The following is a 21,751-nucleotide window of genomic DNA, read 5'->3' on the forward strand; positions in this document are numbered from 1 at the left end:
CTTTGACGGGCAACAACGTTCTTTCCTTCCCTTTAGACCTTTGGTCCTTTTCTTTGTAGCCTGTGCCAGCCAGGCTTTCCCAATCGGGTGCTCAATAGCTCTCCAAAAGAGCATCGCCGGAGAGGACAAGAGACAGCTCTCCTTACTCCTTTCTCCATCCAACAGGTTGACACGCAACGGACACACAGACACCTCTTTGCGACACTACACCCCATCCGCCCCCAGGCAACCAAAGAGGCTGGCCTCTTTTTGTGTTTTGTTTTGACATTGCACACTGCGTTTGGTCGACGGTCGTTCATTGCTTTTGTCAATCGCTCGTTTCTCTCGACTTGCTCTCGAAGCCGTCAAACGTTCTGTCTTGTTATCTAGATTGATGCTCGGCCCTTGTCCTTTGAGCAGACGGAGCGCCAGACAGCACGGGGGCAGGTGTCAAACCATGCCTTGTCTGAGACGGTAACCCGAAACGATAACCAGTCTTGTCTCGACAACGTCCCTACACCCCGAGATCCTCGCCCTCCGACCCAAGACCTTGAGACGTCCGTCTCTACGTCTCCCCAACCCCCCAACATGGCCGCACGACCGCTCTCCCCACCGCCGCCGGCCGATGCTTCGTCCCTGACGCCGCCGTTTTTCGCCGACGACGACGACGATAACACCGACCATGGCCACCGCATGTCGCACGAGTCGCTGTCGTCCGTCTCGACAGCCAGTCTCATCCTCGAGCGCATCAGCGAGCGTGCCGACATGGAGTCGACGGCCAATGCATCCCGGTCCTCGCGCAAGGGCAGCACACAGGACAACGCCGGCAGCCCCGGCCGTGCCCATCGCGACCGGCTGTCCGACTTTGACGACGACGACCCGCTCAAGGACGAGAACAGCGCCGACTACGATCTCGAGACCGGGCCGTTCCTGGGCGGGACCAACAGCAACAACAGTGCCAACGGCCATGGCGCAGACGCCAACCGCCGAGACCGAGAGCGAGACCGAAACGGCGCGGCGGACGGAGACAGCCCGTCGTATACAACGTCCGTCCGTTACACCAAGATGGACCCCGGCCTGCGGCGGCTGGTCCTCATCTTCACCGCCATGATTGCCGTCGCCTGGTTCGGCGGTCTCGCCATCTACGTGACACACCACTCCTACGTGCACGGCTCCAACTACGAGCACGACCCGATGGCCACGGCAGCACGCGGCAGCTTGCGCAAGATTACGCGCGCCCAGCTGGCCGAGGGCTACTTTTCGCCCAAGCGCGCCAGCATCAAGTGGGTGGGCGGCCCGGCCGGCGAGGACGGCCTGCTGCTCGAGACCAGCCGCGACGTGCCGGGCAAGGTGTTTCTGGCGGCCGAGGACGTGCACAGCCTGGCAAGCAGTGCCGGTGCCAATGCCGGTGCCAATACCGATGCCTCGTCCAGCACCACCATCTTCAGCCGCACCCTCGTAAAAGACGCTGCCTTCCAGTACGGCCCGACGCGGTACGTCATCAGCACGACGCTGCCCAGCAAAAACATGGCCAAGGTGCTGCTGGGCGTCAACACCAAGTCCAACTGGCGGCACTCGTCGACGGCGTCCTACTTTGTCCTGGACGTGGCCTCGCAGGCGGTCGAGCCGCTCGTGCCCGGCGAGCCCGACGCGCGCATCCAGCTGGCGCAGTGGAGCCCCGCGAGCGACGCCGTTTCGTTTACGCGCGACAACAACTTGTTTCTGCGGCCGGTGCCCGCCGACGCCAGTCTGCTCGCCGCGAGCCCCGTGAAGCAAGTCACCACGGACGGCGGCGCCGAGCTGTTTTACGGCGTGCCCGACTGGGTGTACGAGGAAGAGGTCTTTGCGGGCGCCAGCGCCACGTGGTGGTCGCCCGACGGCCATTACCTGGCGTTTCTGCGCACCAACGAGACCGGGGTGCCCGAGTACCCGGTCCAGTACTTTATCGAGCGGCCCAGTCTGACCGACCCGCTGCCGGGCGAGGAGAACTACCCGGAGGTGCGCCAGATCAAGTACCCCAAGGCGGGCGCGCACAACCCTGTCGTCAAGCTGCAGTTTTACGATGTGGCCAAGGGCGACGTCTTCACGGTGCCCGTCTCGGGCGACTTTGCAGACGACAACCGCCTCATCACCACGGTGCTGTGGGCCGGCCCGCACAAGGTGCTCGTCAAGGAGACCAACCGCATCAGCGACGTGATGCGCGTCGTGGTGGTCGACGTGGGCGCGCGCACGGGCCAGGCCGTGCGCACCGTCGACGTCGGCCACATCGACGGCGGCTGGTTCGAGATCTCGACAACGACGCGCTATGTGCCCGCCAACCCGGCGCGCCAACGGCCGGACGACGGCTACATTGACACCATTGTCTACAACAACGGCGACCACCTGGCGTACTTTACGCCGCCCGAGAACCCCGACCCCATCATGCTCACCACGGGCCCGGACTGGGAAGTTGTCAGCGCGCCGTCCGGCGTCGACCTCGAGCGGAACCTGGTGTACTTTGTCGCCACCATCCAGGGCGCGACACAGCGCCACGTCTACAGTGTCGACTTGCACGGCGGCAGCGGCCCGACGGCGCTGACCGACACGTCGGCCGAAGGCTTTTACGCCGCGTCCTTTTCGGCCGGCGCGGGCTACGTGCTGCTCGAGTACCGCGGGCCGGGGATTCCCTGGCAAAAGGTGATTAGCACACCGGCCGCGGCCGCGGCCGCATCGTCGTCCGGATCGACAGCGACCTTTGAGCACATGCTGCAAGACAACGCCGAGCTGGCGGACCGTGCGAAAAAGCACGCCCTGCCCCTGCGCATCTACGGCACGCTCGAGGTGCCCGGCTACGACGCCGGCGACCCGCCTGTGCAGCTCAACTATGTCGAGCGCCGGCCGCCGCACTTTGACCCGCACAAGACGTACCCGGTGCTCTTCCAGCAGTACAGCGGCCCCGGGTCGCAGGAGGTCAAGCACGAGTTCCGCGTGGATTTCCAGGCGTACGTGGCCGCCAGTCTGGGCTACGTTGTCGTGACGGTCGACCCGCGCGGCACGGGCTACATGGGGCGCAAGAACCGCGTGCTCGTCCGCGGCCGCATCGGCGTCGTCGAGGCCCACGACCACATTGCGGCGGCCAAGCACTGGGCGGCGCTGCCGTACGTGGACGCCAAGCGCCTCGCCCTCTGGGGCTGGTCGTACGGCGGGTTCACGACGCTCAAGACGCTCGAGCAGGATGCCGGGCAGACGTTTTCGTATGGCATGGCGGTCGCGCCCGTGACCGACTGGCGCTTCTACGACTCCATCTACACGGAGCGCTACATGAACACGCCGCAGGCCAATGCGGCCGGCTACGACGCCAGCAGCGTGCAGAACGCGACCGCGCTCGCGCAGAACGCGCGCTTCCTCGTCATGCACGGCGTCGCCGACGACAATGTGCACTTTCAAAACTCGCTGGCGCTGCTGGACCGCCTCGACCTGGCGGGCGTCAGCAACTACGACGTGCACGTCTTCCCGGACAGCGACCACGGCATCTACTTTCACAACGGCAACACGATTGTCTACGACAGTACGTTTGTACTTGCATGTTTATGTTTGTTATGTGTTTTTGTCTTTGTCCTGCTAACCACCCCAGAACTCGAAAACTGGCTCATTAATGCCTTCAATGGCGAGTGGCTCAAGGTCAACGATGCAAAGCCCGTGGACAACAAGGAGAAGAAGCGGCAAGCGGTCGGCCAGCCCGTTGCGTAGTTTTGGCTATGCTGTCTTTGGATCGCGTGTAGAGGGAGCAGGCGTTTGGCGTGGCATGGCGTTTTACGTATTTTGTGTAAGACATTTGATTGTATATCATTCCTAATTATGTTTGCAAGCTAGTTGTATTTTAGCAGCTTTTTTGTATGAAATAAAGCACTGTCGCGAGAGTGTTACTTTATTTTATTGTTTTATTTTTTTTTTAGAAAAAAAAACCTATCGTTAATTAACTTTCTTGAAATTACGTGTTCATATTTAATCAGATAAGACCCCCCAAACTTCAAACACAAAAAATGGCAGAGTACAAAATCAAACTGGTATCACAGCACTCCGTACACTTTCCTCCGCACACCTCCTTACACCTGGTTCAGCATCTGCTGCCGGACCAGCTGCGGGTACTCGGGCAGCTGTTCGTCAATCTTCTCGACAACACAGGCCGTGCCGTACGCGCAGACCTGCGCAAAGCCGCCCATGTCGCCGGCGTCGAACCGCAGCGCAATCACCGCGTTGCCGCCGCGGCTCTGGCACTCGCTGACCACGCGCGAAATCGCATCGTTGCGCGCCGAGTAGAGCTGGGGGACAGCAAGTTAGTATGAGGTAGACATGGCAGACATTGAAAAGCGGCGTGCACGCCGTGGTGGACCTACCAAATGGGTAAACCATCTCAGCTCGCCACCGGCCATGCTCTTGAGAACCATGCCGAGGCCGGCGGCCCAGTTGCGCGAGCGCACGGTCAGGCCGTAGACGGCGCCGAGCACGCGCACGACGCGGTAGCCGGGGATGTCGATCATGGTCGTCGTGATGACGCCGTTGGTCTCAGTGAAGCAGTGGAGGTCACTGAGCTCCGGGGGCATGTCGTTGCGAGGCATTGTGAAGGGAGACGGGGGATGTAGTTAGATGTTGGTGATTGGATGTGGTTGGTGACTGTGGTTGGTATGTAGCTTGCCCGATTTGGTAGTTACGTTTCGGACAACTAGTGACGTGGAGGAAAAAGAGAGAGGAAGACACGATGAGGAGATGAAGATGAGGATGGAGATGGAGATGAGGATGGAATGGAGCGAAACGAAAATCCCAAGACGTGGCAGATGCACGTCTTTTATATCTACAATGGTGGCTGGTGTGCAGCTCGACTCCCTTTGAAGAAAGCGGCTTTGACGATCATGATGAAGAGCTTAGCTTCCAAGACCCGCGCCAAATCCACAAGCCTAGATTGCCGGCTTCGCCTTGCAGCCCGATCCATTTTCTTCTTTTGCATACACAGTATTTCCATCTCCACGCAGTGTCACCTTGAGAGGCAGGTTCCTGCCTTTCTCGTGTTTCGTGTGGCACACATCGACATGTATTGGTGGTTCCTGCCCTGGCGGCGCATCGGCATTTCGCCCAAGGAAAGCGGGACCCACTCTGACCGATACGAAAAACGAGCCGTTTCCAGCGCTTTGCTTGCAGGCAATTCGCCAAGGCAGTGCACCAAAACCCTCCAAAGTATGCTAGAAACGGCGCACCAATGCGAACATTGGTAACTGCCTTCAAGCCATTCAATGGCTCCATGCTTCGTGAGGCAGACGTCAATCGCGAACCATCCAATCGTAACTCGCATTTCTTTGCTTTCTTTTGACTTTTGCTTCTCCGACCGAGCCCGCAAGTTTGTGGCTCATTTCCTTTCACAGTCCCGTGTTCTTTTCTTCTGGCGCGCTTCTGGTCACATCCACAAGCGCGGCGCGGAGATGTGTGTTTAGGCAGCCACATTTCCAAGGCCAAGATGCCGGCGAACCCTTTTCTCGACTGCGTCTTTTCCATGATGCTATTTCCTTCGTCTGAACTCAATTGGCTCGCTCCTCGGTATCCGTTGCCGTGAGAGCTTCGTCTGTTCTGCTTCTGACGTCATGTTTCCCCCTGGATGGGCTAGGCGGGTGTTGCTGTTTCTCAGTTCTGGTCCAAATTGTTACCAGCATTAGGTCGTCTGACTCGACGGACCATTGACGGCCACAAGGCTCCTGCATGTCGATGTTGTAGTCAGCTGCCCAATTGGGACAGTCGACGTGCCGAAAGAGGGATTACGCCGCGCTACTCCGGTAAGACAACAGCGACGTCGGCTGCCCACAGTCTATGAGGAGGCGGTCGGGGATGTTGTATCGCAGAAGCCATGAACGACAAGCAAAATATGTTGTACGTGGCCATGGAACAACAAGCACAATAACCCTGTACATAAATCGTACTCCCATCCAGTTGTGTCTGACCACCAGCGTCCAGACGCGCCAATGCAACCGCAATCTGGAAGTCGTTGCCGCTGCCCTTTATTTGCCGGATGACGGAAGATGTCGAAATACGGTTTAGCGGGCGAGACAGCAGAAGAGAAACAACAACCCCGGGTCGTTCAAATTGAAGCATATGAGCTCCAAGGGGCAGACCAAAAGACGGGACGAGCCTGGATCGCTTCCTTGCGCCCTGTGCCCTCTTTACGCGGTGGACTGGGCCTATTCAGCCGTAAAGACGATGGCCCGACATACCAGCACATAGCACATACATCGCTGCGCGGAACTAGACGAAAATCGCCAAATTGGTCTCAATTTACAAGAGGAGACGCCAATTCGACCTTGACAAGACGCAGCGGAGAGGGCAATAAAAGGACGCCTAGGGTAGGCGACATGGCGTCAAGCGACGTCTTGATCTCCTGTACCCGGCAACGAGTGTTGTTCTTCTTCCAGTGAGGCCAATTCACAAGCACCGTATAGGACCGTTGTTCCCGATCGTCGCCACATATACACCTACGTCCTGCAACAACGATGAAGGCTTTCTCGTCGCTGCTGTTTGCTGGCGTGGCCGCGGCCGTGCCGACTGGCCAGGCCGCCGACGCCGACGCGCCGGCGGCTACCGTCAAGTGCCCCATTGTCTTTGACGGCCGCGTCCCGTCGACCCTGGTGCTCACCGACTTTGACTCGTACAGCAAAGGCTCGCCCTTTAACGCCGAGTACGTCAAGGGCAACGACCTCAAGTGGAGCGAGATTCTGCTGCTGCCCAGTGTGCCCACGAGCCGCTTCGACGCCGCCGTCAACACGTCCGGCGCCGCCGCCTTCAAGGCCCTCGAGGTCACGCTGAGCGACAAGTCCATCTTCCAAAAGCAAAACGGCTTTCGCCGCGCCGGGCTCCAGCTCAACGGCGATACCAACACGGGCAGCCCCGGCTTCACCGGCATCAAGACGCTGCACTTTAGCGTCAAGCAGGACGCCCAGCGCCCGCTCAACCTGAGCCACGAGTACCTCAACGTCTGGCACGAGGCCAGCGACTACTCGGCCGACCAGATCATGTTCCAGGCGGGCACGCTGATTGACCAGGCCGGCCTGCCCAAGAACACCTTCAAGGTGATGAGCCGGCAGAACAAGCAGCTGTGGTCGACGCCCATCTCGACGACCGACTGGCAAAACTTTGCCTTTACCCTGGATTTCAACAAGAAGTGAGTCTGTGTGTGTGGGAGAGAAAGAAAGAGAGACATTGTGTGTGGATGTGTGTCTTGTCTTCGCAGTATTTTCCTCAACTGACACGTCTCCAGCACGGTCCAAGTCTACTACTCCAAGGGCACCGATCCGTTGGCGTCCGTCCTCAAGGCCACGGCCGACGACCTCTCGGGTGCCGGCCAGTTCCAGATCGGCATCCTCAAGAAGCCGACGGGCACGAGCGATGTCGTCAACAGCGGCTTCCAGGAGTCCGGCTTGAAAGAGGGCCAGATTTATGGCGGCATCTTTATCGAGGACAGCGCCAACGGCTGCATCTCGTTGTAGGCGACGTCAGCCATTCACGCCAACGGTCAAAGCCAACGGTGGAAGGCACACGCATATCATCAGGCACAGCACGTATCTGCACGTTGGTGGAATGCCACCAGCACCGCTGCTACAGGCTGTAAAGGGGAAGGAGAATTAAAAGTCAACATGTCGAGGAAGCGGGCTGTGAAAAAGAAAAATATAGATGTGAAAAGCAAATATAGATGGATGGCATTGTCCATGACCTATCTTCACGCTGTACCGTACAAAGTACATCCTGTTCGCCCTAGGCCTCTGAGTTGCTCAGAGCTGTAAAACGACCCTTTTTAGGCACAAGCCTGAGGCTGCGAGTCACGGGACCTGCGTTTATGCTTCACGAGAGCCTTTCTGTACAAAGTATGCCCTCCGGGACCCATCAAACGCGTAGCTTGTGCCCCAATCTACTGTATACAACATACAGGCTTGTTCTTTGCGCATGGCCAAGTGGAGCAGCTCCAGTACGTGCCGGCTGCAGACGACCGCAGCCGTTGAGGATGCACATGTCGACACGGATACTCTGAAGTAGCAAGAGGTTGTCGGCAGTCTACGATGTGTCTATTCAATGGGGTGTATGTATGTCTGAAGCGTCTCCCCGTCTCGTCTCCATCGGACGTCAAGGTTGAAATTGTCTCTGAAATTACAGTCGTCACGCTTCGGTAATCAGGATCTGGTGCTCTCCACTTTCCGAATTACCGAGGACTTCACGCACGAGGCCAACCAGAGCGTCGTATAAAGACGAGGCTGGCCGATTTGATCGAGGGAGTCGTCGCGCCGTCGTTGAGTTGTGCATGATGCAAGTGTCGCTGTCTGTTGTCAATTTTGTATTCGGTATAATTTGTTGATTTGTCTCACAGAGAAATCGCAGGTAAGAAAGGACGAAAACCCACATACGGCGTAATTGCATAGGTTTTATTGCATACTGGAGCTTTCTATTGCCGCCGTGCCGGACCAGCGGCCACGCCTGTTCTGTGTCGCTCCTGCCATTACTTGTAGGCTGTCCCCGTTGTTTCCCCTGGACCTCCTCTCCAATCTGAGCTGGGGCGTGTTACCGGGAGTTTTAGGGCGGAAAAACCTGCTAGCCCGCTGTGATTGGACCAACCCGCTCCCACGCCCCACTATTTGCTCGTTTTCTTCCCTTTTGTGTCCTGCTGCTTCACTTTTTTTCGCTCTTTCCCTCTGCACCCAGGACGACCAGCGTATCCACTTTCCTTGGCTCCTCCCACTGGCGTCTTCCCCCAGTTTCCCCCTTTCAACGCCCAATCCCCCCCATAACGTACTGCGCCAAAGAGCCCGGCCGCTTTTCTTCGTCTCGTCCAGCGGGAAAAAAAAGTCTCGCATTTTTCTCCTGGCTTTTCCGGCTTTCCTCGTCTCCTCCTCCCTTACCCTCCCAAAACACCTCCTCTCTTTGCTCCTTGTTTTTCCCTTCCCCCCAAGACCTCTCGCTCCCTCCCCCTTCCCGCGCTCTCAATTGCAATTGGTCTTGCAATTGTTTACTCGAGTTTCTTTTCTCAACACCGCTCCTTTTCTTTTATTCACATCAAATCGGTCCCGACCATGTTCCGGAACGCTCTCAGACAGTCGACGCGCGCCGTCGGCGCCATCTCTGCCAGCAGAGTGGCTGGGGTACGTTGTCCCGAGGCGAAAGAATTTTCCTGGCGAAGCAACACAACGGCACGACGACGACGACGATGGAAGACAAAGAAGACGATGGACAGGGCCGGACGCGGATCGGACATCTTGACGAGGACAGACGAAGCTGGTAACAGGCGAGATTGTCAAAGTGAAACGATTGGACACAAAAGCACCCGAAGCCGACAAAACACCTCAAACAGCGCAACCTCCAACCCCAAACACAACAAGGCTCGATGGAATCGGACAACCCGGACGGGGACGCCATCAGGGAAAGCTTTCTCCATTGAAAGCCGACACGTTGATGGCTTGCCGGCGCCGGGGCGGACCTCGAAATGGCGGCCGCGGCATTTTTGTCTCTTCTGGCGTTTCTGATTCGTCGAGCTTTCGGGGGTTTGAAGCTTGGGGGTCAAAGCTTTGGGTGTCGCGATCCGACTCCAACCTGTCCACAACCGCACTCTTCCGTCTTCCATTGTCGTGTCGCGCATCCCAAAGCAATACATGAGCTACATTATTACTTTATTGCTTCATGGGCCTATTGCTTCGTCACATCGGTAGCATCACATACTAACATCCTTCCCAATAGGCCCGCGTCGTCGCCCCTGCCTTCATCCAGGCCCGCACCTACGCCGATGCCAAGGCCTCGCCCACCGAGGTCTCGACCATCCTCGAGCAGCGGATCCGCGGTGTCCAGGAGGAGGCTGGTCTCGCCGAGACCGGCCGTGTCCTGTCGGTCGGGTAAGTTGTCGTGTGTTGTTGATGATAGTGTTGCTGATATTGTCATTGTGATAACATACATCTACCTGTTTGTCCCGTTACTAACGTCACAGTGATGGTATCGCCCGTGTTCACGGCATGGCCAACGTCCAGGCTGAGGAGCTTGTCGAGTTCGCCTCGGGCGTCAAGGGCATGTGCATGAACCTCGAGGCCGGCCAGGTCGGTGTCGTGCTGTTCGGTTCCGATCGTCTCGTCGCTGAGGGTGAAACCGTCAAGCGTACCGGCCAGATTGTCGACATCCCCGTCGGCCCTGAGTTGCTCGGCCGTGTCGTCGACGCTCTCGGTAACCCCATTGACGGCAAGGGCCCCGTCAACACCAAGGAGCGCCGCCGTGCCCAGCTTAAGGCCCCCGGCATTCTGCCCCGCCAGTCCGTCCGCGAGCCCGTCCAGACGGGTCTCAAGTCCATCGACGCCATGGTCCCCATCGGCCGTGGCCAGCGTGAGCTGATTATCGGCGATCGTCAGACCGGCAAGACCGCTGTCGCCCTGGACGCGATCCTGAACCAGAAGCGTTGGAACGACGGCAGCGACGAGAAGAAGAAGCTCTACTGTGTCTACGTCGCCGTCGGCCAGAAGCGTTCCACCGTCGCCCAGCTCGTCAAGACCCTCGAGGAGAACGACGCCATGAAGTACTCCATCGTCGTTGCCGCCACCGCCTCGGAGGCCGCGCCCCTGCAGTACCTCGCCCCCTTCACTGGTAAGTGACATACTTTCTTTACTGCTTTTGGTATTTTGCTTTTTGGTCTTTGATGTTTTCCTTGTACTCTTGCAAGAGTAGACTTTACTGTCGGGCTCTTGTACGAACCTTTCTGTATATAATGTTTGTTTTTCTGCTTTTCTACTTTTCTTTTCTGTCTTTTGCTTCTCTTTGTTTCCTTTTACTTTCTGTTCCATTTCTTTTGTTTCATTTACTTTCTTTCCTTTCATATGCTTTCCCTTTACTTTCTCTTACTTGAATTTTCCTTTCCTTTCCTTTCCCTTTCCTTTCCCCTTTTCCTTCCCTACCCGTTCCACATCTTGCTTTACTTTTTCTCTTCTCTTTCTTTCTCTTTAAATACCTTTCCCCTCCTCTTCCTTTTGACTTTTTTTACTATCTCCCTTCCCCTTTCACTCGTCATATTTTTCTCTGTAACATTTCTGTCCTGTTTCAGGACGTCGCCCATTTTCGCGTGTTCCGTTTTTTCCCCTACTAGCGTCGGATTTATGGGTCTTAGTGGGCCCTATCGACAGCAAATTTCCTCTGAGGAGGGCGCTCTTTCCTTCCAAAGCAACTGCCCTTGCGTTCCTGCCTGATTCCTCTGCTCCAAGGTGCTTTCTGGACCAATGAGATGTCGTCCTCGACGTTCTCTGTCCAGATTCGTCTTTCACAGAGGAAAGCACGTCCTCACTCTCCAACAGTTCCGGTTGCTCGTGCCTCAAGTAAGGCCTGCGCTTTCCTTGAGAATGGATTGCTCTTTCTGGATTGATGAAGATATTCAAGTCGTGTCGTCATAATCTGCTCAGTGGTAGTCGCTCTTGCCTGCAGTACGGGCGCGCCTTCTTTTCGGTACCTAACCGAACTTGCTTTTGGGAAAGTCCATCGCATAACGGAAGCAGACATGGTGATTCTCGACGACGTCGAGAATCATAGTGGGTGTATATTGTTCGTGGTCAATATCGCTACATATACATACCCAGCAAGGTATGTCTGGATTGTACCAGGCAGACGCCCTCGGGCGTGTATGTGGCTGCACACGTCGGAACGAGTATCTCAGCGTATCCACGACGCGGAGGTGCCTTCCTAAAGTTTGCAGTTTGCCAAACGTGCTTTCCTGGAATGGGCGTACATCCCTTGCTCTGCGCAAGTTGCCCCTTTTACCCCTGAACGTACCTGCCTCAAGCTGAGGATTACTTCCTTTTCGTGCAAAACGCACGTGGACGCGCTTTCCCGATGCGCCATGGCTCTCTGTTGGGACGAGTTTGCCCCTTTTTTTGGACGAATGCCTCTTTTTTGGAGAAGGTCGGACAAAAAAAGATGCATCCTGACCAACCATCACCAGCAGCATCGCCAGGAACACGGCATTTTCGTCCTGTATTTCGTCTGAACCCCTTACACATTCGTCCTATCTTTCGTCACAATGGCTGCCGTCCGAGAGCGCATTGACAACATGACGCACGAGCTAGTGTCCCGTGACGCCCCCGAGTGGTACGTGTGCCCGGCGTACAAAGTCGTGTTTGAGGAGCGCGAGGCTTTCGACGCCATCGCCGAACGGCACCCGCTGTCCTTCCCCAATGGCCTTGCGGCCATGATGTCCTCCCCCTCCCCTCCCAGCGTCGAGCTGCTGCGCCGGCTGCCCGCTGGCCCCGACCCCAAGTCCATCTGGGGGGTGTATGCCCTCCTGTTTGAGACAGAGGGCGAGCGCCCGCGCCTCTACATCGGCTCCGGCACGGACCGCAACGGGCTTTATGCCCGCTTCCAGGCCTACAACGCCAACAACCGTGTCCCCCGGTTCGTTACCTCCACCATGGAGGCCGGATTCAAGCTGGCCAACCGTTTCCTGTTGTGCTGGGCAGCCATTCCGCCCATGGGCCAGCAGCCCCGGGCAAGACTGCGTTTCGTCGCCGTCGAGGCACTTTTCTGCCTCCTTTTCTCTGCAAGCTCCGTGTCCGCAATGGACGGCCTCTGGGCGGACCTGCTCCTGTAGAACAGGAGTGACGTCCCCTGGGACCCGATCTGCTCCCACACGCCGCTGAAAGAGCGGCCGCGGGGCCTGACGGACCTCTCCGAGGAGGAGATTGAGCAGTACGTCGCGGCTAGGGCCGTTGAGACCAAGAAGAAGGTCGCCAAGAACGACACGGCGTACCGCGCCCGCCAGCGCGCCATTGACGAGCCCGCCTACCGCGCGCGCAACACCCAGAACAAGCTCAAGTGGCAGGAGGCCAACCCAGAGCGCGTGAGGGAGATTTCCAAGTCGGTGCGCGACCGCGCTATTGCAGAGCGCCGCTTCCCCTGCGAAGTCTGCAAGATTGCGCTGCAGTCCAAGACGGCCCTGAAGAAGCATCTGGCCGGAAAGGACCACGCCGAGCAGGTGCGGCTCGCCGCCGGTGGCCGGCCCAAGCCGGTGTCTGAGGCGGCCCTCAAGTCCCGCCAGTCCGATGCGAGGGCCAAGGCCCTCAAGCTTTTGTACTGCGCTCCCTGTGACCACCCCGCGGCAAGCAAGGCGAAGCTGGCCAACCACTGCAAGGGCAAGGCCCACCTCAGAAAGGTGGCCGAGGCGGCTGCTGCTGCTGAGGTTGCTGCTGCTGCTGAAGTTGAAGCTGCTGCCGCTGACGCTGCTGCTGCCGCTGACGCTGCTGCTGCTGCTGAAGTTGAAGCTGCTGCCGCTGACGCTGCTGCTGATGCTGCGGCCGAGCGCCTCTAGGCGCGTTGCCTTGGTTTTTTGCGTTGCTTTTGTGTTCTGCTGTTTCCCGCTTGTTTCCCGCCTGTTTCCCGTCTCTTTCGCGGTCTTTGCGCCTTTTTTACATTCTCGGTGTCTGGTCCCCTTTTTCCGCTGGTTTCGACCTGTCTGGCTTTGTTTTCCGCTCCTGTTTCTTCGTTTTGCGCCCTTCTTCGCGCAGTTTACCTATTGTGACGCGGTGCTGCTTCCGGCGGATTTGTTTTTTTTTTTCCCAGGAGTTTCCCCCTTTACTGTGTTGTCTTTTCTTCGGTGCGGAAATGTTGATGGGCTTTAGAAGGGTTTTTATGCGTTTCTTTTGCGTGTTTATGTTCTGTTTGAGTTCTGTTATTTGACTTCGTCACGTGACTGATTTCCCCGCTAACCAAACCAAAAACAGGTGTAAGTTTTTTTTCTCTTCCAATGCAATTCGATTATGATAAAGGTTTGTAATGCTAACTTTTACGAAGGCGACAATCAGCGAATGGTTCCGCGACAGTGGCAAGCACGCCCTTGTGATTTTTGACGACCTGTCGAAGCAGGCCGTCGCTTACCGCCAGATGTCTCTGCTGCTCCGTCGTCCTCCTGGTCGTGAGGCCTACCCCGGTGACGTCTTCTACCTGCACTCCCGTCTGCTGGAGCGTGCTGCCAAGATGAACGACAAGCTTGGCGGTGGTTCCATGACTGCCCTGCCCGTCATTGAGACGCAGGGCGGTGACGTGTCTGCTTACATTCCCACCAACGTCATTTCCATTACCGACGGCCAGATCTTCCTGGAGGCTGAGCTGTTCTACAAGGGTATCCGCCCTGCCATCAACGTCGGTCTGTCCGTGTCGCGTGTCGGTTCCGCTGCCCAGCTCAAGGCCATGAAGCAGGTCGCCGGTTCGCTGAAGCTCTTCCTGGCCCAGTACCGTGAGGTCGCCGCCTTCGCCCAGTTCGGTTCCGACCTGGATGCCTCCACCAAGCAGACCCTCAACCGTGGTGAGCGTCTGACTGAGCTCCTGAAGCAGAAGCAGTACTCGCCGTACGCCGTCAACGAGATGGTGCCCCTGATCTTCGCTGGTGTCAACGGTTTCCTTGACAACGTCCCCGTTGCCAAGATTCTGCAGTGGGAGGCCGACTTCCTGGCCCACCTGAAGACGAACGAGACCGAGATCCTGGCCACCATTGAGAAGGAGGGTGCCCTGAGCAAGGACTCCGAGGCCAAGCTGCGCGACATCACCGGCTCCTTCACCAAGAGCTTCCTGGGTTAAAGCATCCAACTTACTGAACTCTCGGGGCGGATAATTGTCTCCCCGCCGCTCTTCCCGTCCGGACACAATGCAAATGGACAAATATACATGGACATGGACTTGTTAATGGGTGTGGTGTAAAATAAAAAAAAGTTCTCTGCCACCGTACAGGATTTGGCAAGGTACGAAACCGGGGAGGAGACGAAGGGAAAGAAGGGCAGCTGTGGAACCAGGAGCGAGAACCTGTAGAATTCATTTTTATAAACCTTTACAGAGGGAAGAAGGCGGTTCGTTGTGCCTTGTGTTGTATTGTCTTTTTTGTTGGGGCGACTGTCTGAGGTCAGCTTTATATTTTGGTATTTCAGTCTTTTGCTTCCCATCTGAATTGGCTCTCTTTTGTTCTGTGCTTTAATTGGTTTTACCACATCTTTTGATTTGTTTCTACCATCTGTGACAAAATTACGGGCGACGAAACGGTATGAAGTATGTGGAAGAAAAAGAAGGAAATTAATGATGGAAGCCGATCATATAGCAGGCGAGACAAAATGAATTTACACATTCGACCATATCAAAAATACTGTAAAAAGAATCAATAAAATTTCAACCACACTCGCTTTCTTAGAAATTGTCGTATATATACAATTTAAACCAAATTGTTGTGTTGTCCGTCCGTTCTGGTGTGTCATTGAGCGCACCTTCCGTCTCTGATTCGATTCTGCTGACAAAGGCCCGCTGCGCCCTCTGTGCATCGGCCCCTCCCGGCGTCAAAGAGCGGACTGACTCCGCCAAAATCCAGCGCAAAGATGGAAAAAGCGTGACATCATGGAACGCCCGAAAGGGAAGCAACGACGTCCTATAGACAATATAACCAAAGTGGAAGGGGCGACAAATCCGACGGTCGTTCTTGCCCTTCTTCACATTATCCATTCACTCCTTCTCTATTCCACCCTTTTTGAAACAGCTCGCTTCCCCACGGACAACAGCTCCATCAATTGGCACCTGAACGTCGGGCACAACAAACGCAACTAACCGCATCCACAACCACCAGCGCCGCCACTCCAACAGCCCCCGACAATGTCGCCAGTCGACTCGCCTGTCCCCGAGATGTCGTCGGCCACAAAAGAGATCCTTGCGCGTGCGCGCCAGCTGGTGCCGCCCATGCTATCGAGCTTCCACAAGGGTCCGTTGGGAGGAGGTCGTGGAACTCGAGAAAAGGTGAAGACAGTCACTAACTAATGGCTAGGCCAGCTCGGACGTATCGGCGTCATCGGCGGCAGCGAAAACTACACGGGCGCACCGTACTTTTCGGCCATGGCCAGCGCGCGCCTCGGCTGCGACATGTCACACGTCATCTGCACACCGGCGGCCGGCGCCGTCATCAAGACGTACTCGCCCAACCTCATGGTGCACCCGCTGATGCGCGAGGGCCGCGAGCCCGGTTCTGAGGGCGCCGAGACCGACCCCAAGGCCATTAGCAAGTGCGTCATTGACGAGCTGCTGCCCCGGCTGCACGTGCTCGTGGTCGGGCCGGGGCTCGGGCGCGACCCGCTGATGCAGCAGACCGTCGGCCTTGTGGTGGCGGCGGCGCGGAAGGCGAACCTGCCACTGGTGCTGGACGCGGACGCGCTGCAGCTGGTGCAGAAGCAACCGGAGCTGGTGCGGGGGTACCCGCTGGCGGTGTTGACGCCGAATGTGGTGGAGTTTGGCCGGCTCGAGAAGGCATTGTTGGGCGACGACAAGGAGAAGGACGGCAAGGACGGCAAGGACGACAAAGACGCCGGCGGCAAGGCGCTTCGGCTCTCCAAGGCACTTGGCGGCGTGACGATTGTGGAAAAGGGCGCCGTGGACACTGTGGCGGCCTACACGGACGACAATGCATACGGACCGTACAAGTCGGACCTGACGGGCGGGCGCAAGCGGTCGGGTGGGCAGGGCGACACGCTGACGGGGGCCATCGGCACGCTCCTCGGGTGGCGCAAGGCATACCATGACGGCCTGTGGGACACCGCCAAGTCGGGCAAGCCGCTGGACGAGCGGGAAACGGTCCTCCTCGCGGCCTTTGCCGGAAGCGCCATTACAAGGGTTGGTTCTGCGAGGTCCGCGATATCACCCCCCTTATGCACTGTCTCGGCTAACCACACTATAGGAATGCTCTCGGCTGGCGTTCGTCAAGCGCGGTCGCAGCTTGCAGGCCAGCGACCTCACAGACGAGGTGCACACGGCGTTTACAAATTTGTTTGGAGCGGACGAGAATGAGGATGCGAGCGGGGAGGGTGCATCCAAGCTGTGATCAAGCACATGGATGAGACACGGTCCACGCCAACGAGTTGTGAACATGACGTGCTGTAGGATATAAGCAGTACAGAGTACAAAATTGGTGGCAGACAGGTAGTCAGGTATATAATCCAGCCAGCAGTGTATCTGCATGCGTTTTCGACAATACATGGCATCGCGCCTTGTCTACGTTTGATATCAGTCCACCGGCCATTGTCTGGTTTACGCGCACATCAAAACATTTTTACGAATAAAGGGCCATTGCACAAGAAGCATGTTTTGTCCATGTCGCTCGGGAATGTCTCTATTCGCGTTAGTGATCGAGAGTCAAGTGTCATCGTGGGTGGTGTTATGCCAACTTTATTTTCGACACTGGAATGCGTCTTGCAACCACAATGTCCTCTAGCCTCGTGTTTGTTTGTTTCGAAACGAGCAGCAAAAGTAGGCAAGTCACACGTTATGATTTGATTCTACGAGTACAATCGCATAATGCCAATGTTTTCCGTCGACCTTGTATTGTTTACAGACTTTTTGTCTTTTGACATTTGGGGGCTCACTTGACTCGTTGTTTACATTCTCGGGTTGTCCGTTACTACATTACACGCCGAATTCTCTTTCCCACGCCCCCTCGTGATATTTCGTCGGTTACTTTTATTTACCCGGGTGCACTGTCTGGCATGCAAACCCTGTACATGTAGCTATTGTTTCGAATAAACATCATCGCCAAGATTTCCATGGTTCGATCTTTGCAGAGTGTGTTCACAAGGCAGGGCACTGTGGCTCGGAAACGTGGTTTCGGGCATGGGAGACCCTTTTTGTTACATGTGCATTGCCATACGGTGGAGAGTAGAGAGTGGGTGTTTTCAGAATACCTTGGATGGCGGTCAGCCACTGCATGGGATGCCGGTCGGTGATGTTTTGCATCTGTTAGCATCTGTCATGCAGACACGGGTGACATGGGCTTCCACGTTTTTCCGTGCTTCCGGCAGAGACGCTGTGGACATCCTAGGATACCCATAGATGATCCGACGGTGGAAGAAACAAACTCGCTTCGAGAAGCGAACAGCGTGGTACAGAATCTATGCACAGCGAACGAGTCGGCAAAACGAGGCTGGAAGGTGGCGCCGAGCAGATGCCCTGGTTAACAATAGCAACAAAGACATGGCGACACGACACACAAGAGAGTGCCACACGGAAGACGAAACTCTTCTAGAGTATTTTGCAAACGGCTGGTAGCGGCACATAATTGTCCGGTGGCATCCAGGATCTGACGGATGGCATACCACGAGATGGCCATTCTGGACCCCGCGATGCGTCGACGCATCCGATCATCATAACCAGCTCCTTCTTTTGGCTCGCGATCGATCATGTACGCCCATTCTATTATAGCAGCCAAGGCCGCAAAGGAGAACAGCGTGAATCTCTCTTTCTGTACGGCGGTGGCTTGGTTTTGTCCCGAAGCGAGGTCCAATGACATCCAACGAGCTTCAGAGCTTTTCTGGGACATCACAGCCGTACAACATGGCATGTGTACTCCCCATGTCTCTCCTCGCGGTGCAAGGCAACCTGGTCATTGGATTTTGTCGTGTCAGAGCCAAGGATAGCTTGAGGACAGTCCGAACATTTCCCCCCGGTCCTTGTCTTGTCTACTCCTCGGTAGTACAAAACGCAAGATAGCCGAGTCTGTGCTTTTGGACAAAACAGAGGCATGGGAAACAGAAAATGTCTGTGGTCTACTACAGAACTCGTAACTCGCCAAAATCTACTCAAATAGGAAGCCAGGAGAGATCTCCCGGATGAAGACGCTCAGGTTATTTTCCTGCCGCTCACATTTGTTGAGCATATGATGATGGCTTTTTCTTTTGTTTGGAAATCAATGTCCTTCCCTGGTACATCAACGCCCTAAGATCTCTACTGCAGCCGCAACGTGCTTGATCCTGTTGTTCATCCCTGACAATACGACCTTGTAGCGTTCCTTGCCGACAGAGACGATCGTTCGCAACGTAGGCCGCAGCTCAACGGGAACAAGGGCCCATTGAACATGCAAGACACTGAGCCTCACGGGCAAGGCGAGACCATTTGACTTTAGGGCCTCTTTTCAGCCCTTTTCAGCCCTTTTCAGTCCTTGTAAATGCTACTTCGAGAGGATCAGCACGAACAGGTGCGCTCTGCCGTTGGAAACAGCAGCCTCTTTATTCGGTCCACCTTTCTCTTTCTCTCTTCCCACCGTTCTGGATAACGAAACCTGCATGTCTGAACTCGGGAAATTAATTCTGCTCAATAAAGACCAGACTCCTTTTAAGATGCATTGTCGATCAATACGATACAAAATGGGTCTACATACATACACCTCAGAGACGCAGAGACGCATAGACGCAGAGAGTGCAGACCAGAATAGGGCAGTACGATGGCCACAAAACGAGAGACACTGGAAAGGGAGAGAGAGAGCAGGTGCACTAGCGGTCAGCCCAAAACCTGAGCCAGATAGACGAGAGCTGAAAACAGCACGGTGGAAAAGCCAGAGCGTAGCGTCCGTGAAATAGGACACAGGAAGGTTGCAGTGATCGACTGCCTTTCAAGGAGGGAGCCTACAAAATGTTGACAGGCTGCTCTTCCTTGTCATAGCCGTCCTTGTCATCCTCCTCCTCCTCCTCCTCCTCCTCCTCTTTTTTGTCTCCGAGATCAGCATCGTCCGTTGCGGCGGTACTCCCGTCAGCTATCAACACCCCCGGACGAGGGCTGGGACTGACCCCTTTTGGATCTTCCGTTGGATGCCTCACCGATGACAGCCGGCATTTCGGTAGTGTTTTTTGTTTTGGTCTGTTTTGATTCTCGTTTTTCTTGTTTCCGCCATCTACAAAAGGGGCACGGGGCACCCGACTTTCCTCCCCTGTACTCCCATGAAACGACAATGTCTGCCGCCATGCTTCGTAGTCCCTTCCGCCCGTTCCCCTGGGTTGCTGCATCACCGGCCTAGACTCTTTGCACGGAGCACCCACACACAATAGTTTCCTCGTATGTATGTCTCATTCGGGGACGGCGTGCATCGTGCAGTGTGCATGCTGCATCTTTTTTCCTGCATTACGGCACGGAGGTCGTTATGAAAAGATAACAGAGAAATGAAATGAAAAAGATAAAGAGGAAGAAACAGAAAAGAAAGCTATCATTTGTGTCCCCATCGTCCCTGACCATCATCTCCGTGAACGTGTGAGATTGTCTCTGGCGAAAAGAAGCTATCAAAGTCGGCATGCATTCAATGTGCAAATTTAGACTCCGTTGGATATACAGAATAAGCGTGCTTGGTCCCCTTGAGTATGTACTATCTTGGGTATATGTTTGTCCACGTGCTTCAGTCTGATGCAGTCTGATGTTGTTTAAAGGGCCCCCGTTTCCAAGCAAGACAAGATACGGAGCGTCTTTTGTTTGGAAGGGATATTACGCGTGTCCTGTACAACTATGCTGAGTGCTCTAGTTGAAGTGCTGCCCGTTGATAGGATGCTTGTATTTTGCTTGCTAGTTTTCTCAATGTAAACAAAGACCGAAAACGTGGATCACCTCGAGGTCTGGCCTGCAAGCCACAGCAACTGCAAATGCACTGCAGGTGGAAGTGCAACTTGTCGCGCACAGCACCTGCTGTCTCCTGTATGTCCTGAATCTCCTGCATTTCCTGCCTCCCGCCTCTCCTGCAGTGAGCATTCCAGTCCTGAAGGATCTGACGGATCGTCGCCACAACGTATTGCCGACGGGTGGTCCTTTCACAATTAGTTTGTTGCATCATCTATTTGCTCGTTTCGTTTCTCGTCTTCTTGATTTTTCTATTCTTTCAAAAGTTCTAGCTTAGCCTCCCTTTGCTCTCGTCCAAACAGCTGTTTGTCTTCTCGTTTATGCAAGACATTTCCAAACAGCCAAGGGCGCCCGAGAGAGGGGGACAGAGAGGCGACCGTAAAACAACTAGAGTGCTCGAGAGTGCGTGCTGCGTATCCCTCTCTGAATTGCGGGAAACTGTGGCCGCTGTTTGATAGCCGAGTCTACCAGATCAAAACCCCGCGAGGGAGGAGGGAGGCTTGCCTGCAAGGGGTGCAACTCTTTACGATGTGGCTTCTTTTGCCTCCGTTAGAGCTGCTGCATGTCTCACCGAACCGCTTGCCACCAATGAGAGTCGTCGATTCGACTCGTTTTCTTTTTTTCTTGCGCTGTTATCTTGCCAACGTCCGCCTCCTCGACACATGCTCTCCCTGGGTTTTCTTTTTTCTTTTTTCTTTTTGTTTTGGGGGGGGAAAGGTTCTTTGCTTATTGCATCAGCCGTTTCGAACCACTTCGACGTTATTGTCTGACGACAGAATCCTTCATGTTCAGCACATACTGTCATCAACCGGCCTAGGCTTGCTAGTGGCGTCGGGGAGGACGGGACGAGGCCTGGCTCCCTCGCGTCCCGCCAAGTCCAGTCTATCTCCAGTTTTTAGCAGCTCATTTCTAGCCATTTCCAGACCATTTGCAGTCCCTCCATCCCTTGTCCCAGTCTACCTGTGGCTGTTGACATTCTCCCTTGACTATCGCGGTTCACTTGTCACAGACGATGAGTTATGAAGAAAATGGCAAACATCACATCATCCCAAGGGATGCCAACACGGTGTCGGTTTGACTTGACTTGAGGCCGTCTCAACTCAACTCTTGTCACGTCTACCCGCGCTTTTTTCTTTTTCTTTTTTGTTTTGTCCTCTTTTTTCTATTTGTTTTTCTTGCGTGCGGATCTGTTTCTGACTTTTGACGTTCCGCCTATTGTCACTCGGTTGTCTCCCGGGACCCATTCCGCGGGACAGCCTCGAAGCTAGCAGATGCAATGCAACCCTTCCTCTCGCGTGTGGGAACAGTCTGAAAGTCGTGAAATTGAGAAAACGTCTCAAAGTGTCATGACTGTGCTGCG

At 55.5% G+C, this 21,751-nt stretch overlaps 7 protein-coding genes across 7 annotated transcripts; 6 read left to right on the top strand and 1 right to left on the bottom strand.

Moving 5' to 3' along the window:
* Positions 1-567: 567 nt before the first annotated feature.
* SPSK_03939 (dipeptidyl aminopeptidase) lies at positions 568-3,708 on the top strand (the record flags this gene model as incomplete). The annotated part of the gene is made up of 2 exons (XM_016730754.1): positions 568-3,526; positions 3,593-3,708. 2 exons carry the CDS (start codon positions 568-570, stop codon positions 3,706-3,708), a joined length of 3,075 nt encoding a protein of 1,024 aa, XP_016586070.1.
* A 356-nt stretch (positions 3,709-4,064) lies between these two features.
* SPSK_04611 (uncharacterized protein) lies at positions 4,065-4,577 on the bottom strand (the record flags this gene model as incomplete). Its single annotated transcript, XM_016731412.1, has 2 exons — positions 4,065-4,280; positions 4,356-4,577. The coding sequence occupies 2 exons, from the start codon at positions 4,575-4,577 to the stop codon at positions 4,065-4,067; spliced, it is 438 nt and encodes a 145-aa protein (XP_016586071.1).
* A 1,914-nt stretch (positions 4,578-6,491) lies between these two features.
* On the top strand, positions 6,492-7,484 carry SPSK_04444 (uncharacterized protein; the record flags this gene model as incomplete). The annotated part of the gene is made up of 2 exons (XM_016731251.1): positions 6,492-7,159; positions 7,256-7,484. 2 exons carry the CDS (start codon positions 6,492-6,494, stop codon positions 7,482-7,484), a joined length of 897 nt encoding a protein of 298 aa, XP_016586072.1.
* Positions 7,485-9,056: 1,572 nt separating this feature from the next.
* SPSK_04236 (uncharacterized protein) lies at positions 9,057-10,613 on the top strand (the record flags this gene model as incomplete). The annotated part of the gene is made up of 4 exons (XM_016731047.1): positions 9,057-9,125; positions 9,253-9,552; positions 9,718-9,869; positions 9,962-10,613. The coding sequence occupies 4 exons, from the start codon at positions 9,057-9,059 to the stop codon at positions 10,611-10,613; spliced, it is 1,173 nt and encodes a 390-aa protein (XP_016586073.1).
* A 1,412-nt stretch (positions 10,614-12,025) lies between these two features.
* SPSK_04321 (uncharacterized protein) lies at positions 12,026-13,309 on the top strand (the record flags this gene model as incomplete). The annotated part of the gene is made up of 2 exons (XM_016731129.1): positions 12,026-12,552; positions 12,598-13,309. The coding sequence occupies 2 exons, from the start codon at positions 12,026-12,028 to the stop codon at positions 13,307-13,309; spliced, it is 1,239 nt and encodes a 412-aa protein (XP_016586074.1).
* A 464-nt stretch (positions 13,310-13,773) lies between these two features.
* On the top strand, positions 13,774-14,574 carry SPSK_04513 (F-type H+-transporting ATPase subunit alpha; the record flags this gene model as incomplete). Its single annotated transcript, XM_016731317.1, has 1 exon — positions 13,774-14,574. The coding sequence occupies one exon, from the start codon at positions 13,774-13,776 to the stop codon at positions 14,572-14,574; it is 801 nt and encodes a 266-aa protein (XP_016586075.1).
* Positions 14,575-15,627: 1,053 nt separating this feature from the next.
* SPSK_04353 (NADHX dehydratase) lies at positions 15,628-16,843 on the top strand (the record flags this gene model as incomplete). The annotated part of the gene is made up of 3 exons (XM_016731161.1): positions 15,628-15,733; positions 15,797-16,635; positions 16,700-16,843. 3 exons carry the CDS (start codon positions 15,628-15,630, stop codon positions 16,841-16,843), a joined length of 1,089 nt encoding a protein of 362 aa, XP_016586076.1.
* Between the last annotated feature and the right edge of the window lie 4,908 nt (positions 16,844-21,751).

Source organism: Sporothrix schenckii (genome assembly GCF_000961545.1).
Source record: "Sporothrix schenckii 1099-18 chromosome Unknown Cont47, whole genome shotgun sequence".
Taxonomy (NCBI): Eukaryota; Fungi; Ascomycota; class Sordariomycetes; order Ophiostomatales; family Ophiostomataceae; genus Sporothrix; species Sporothrix schenckii.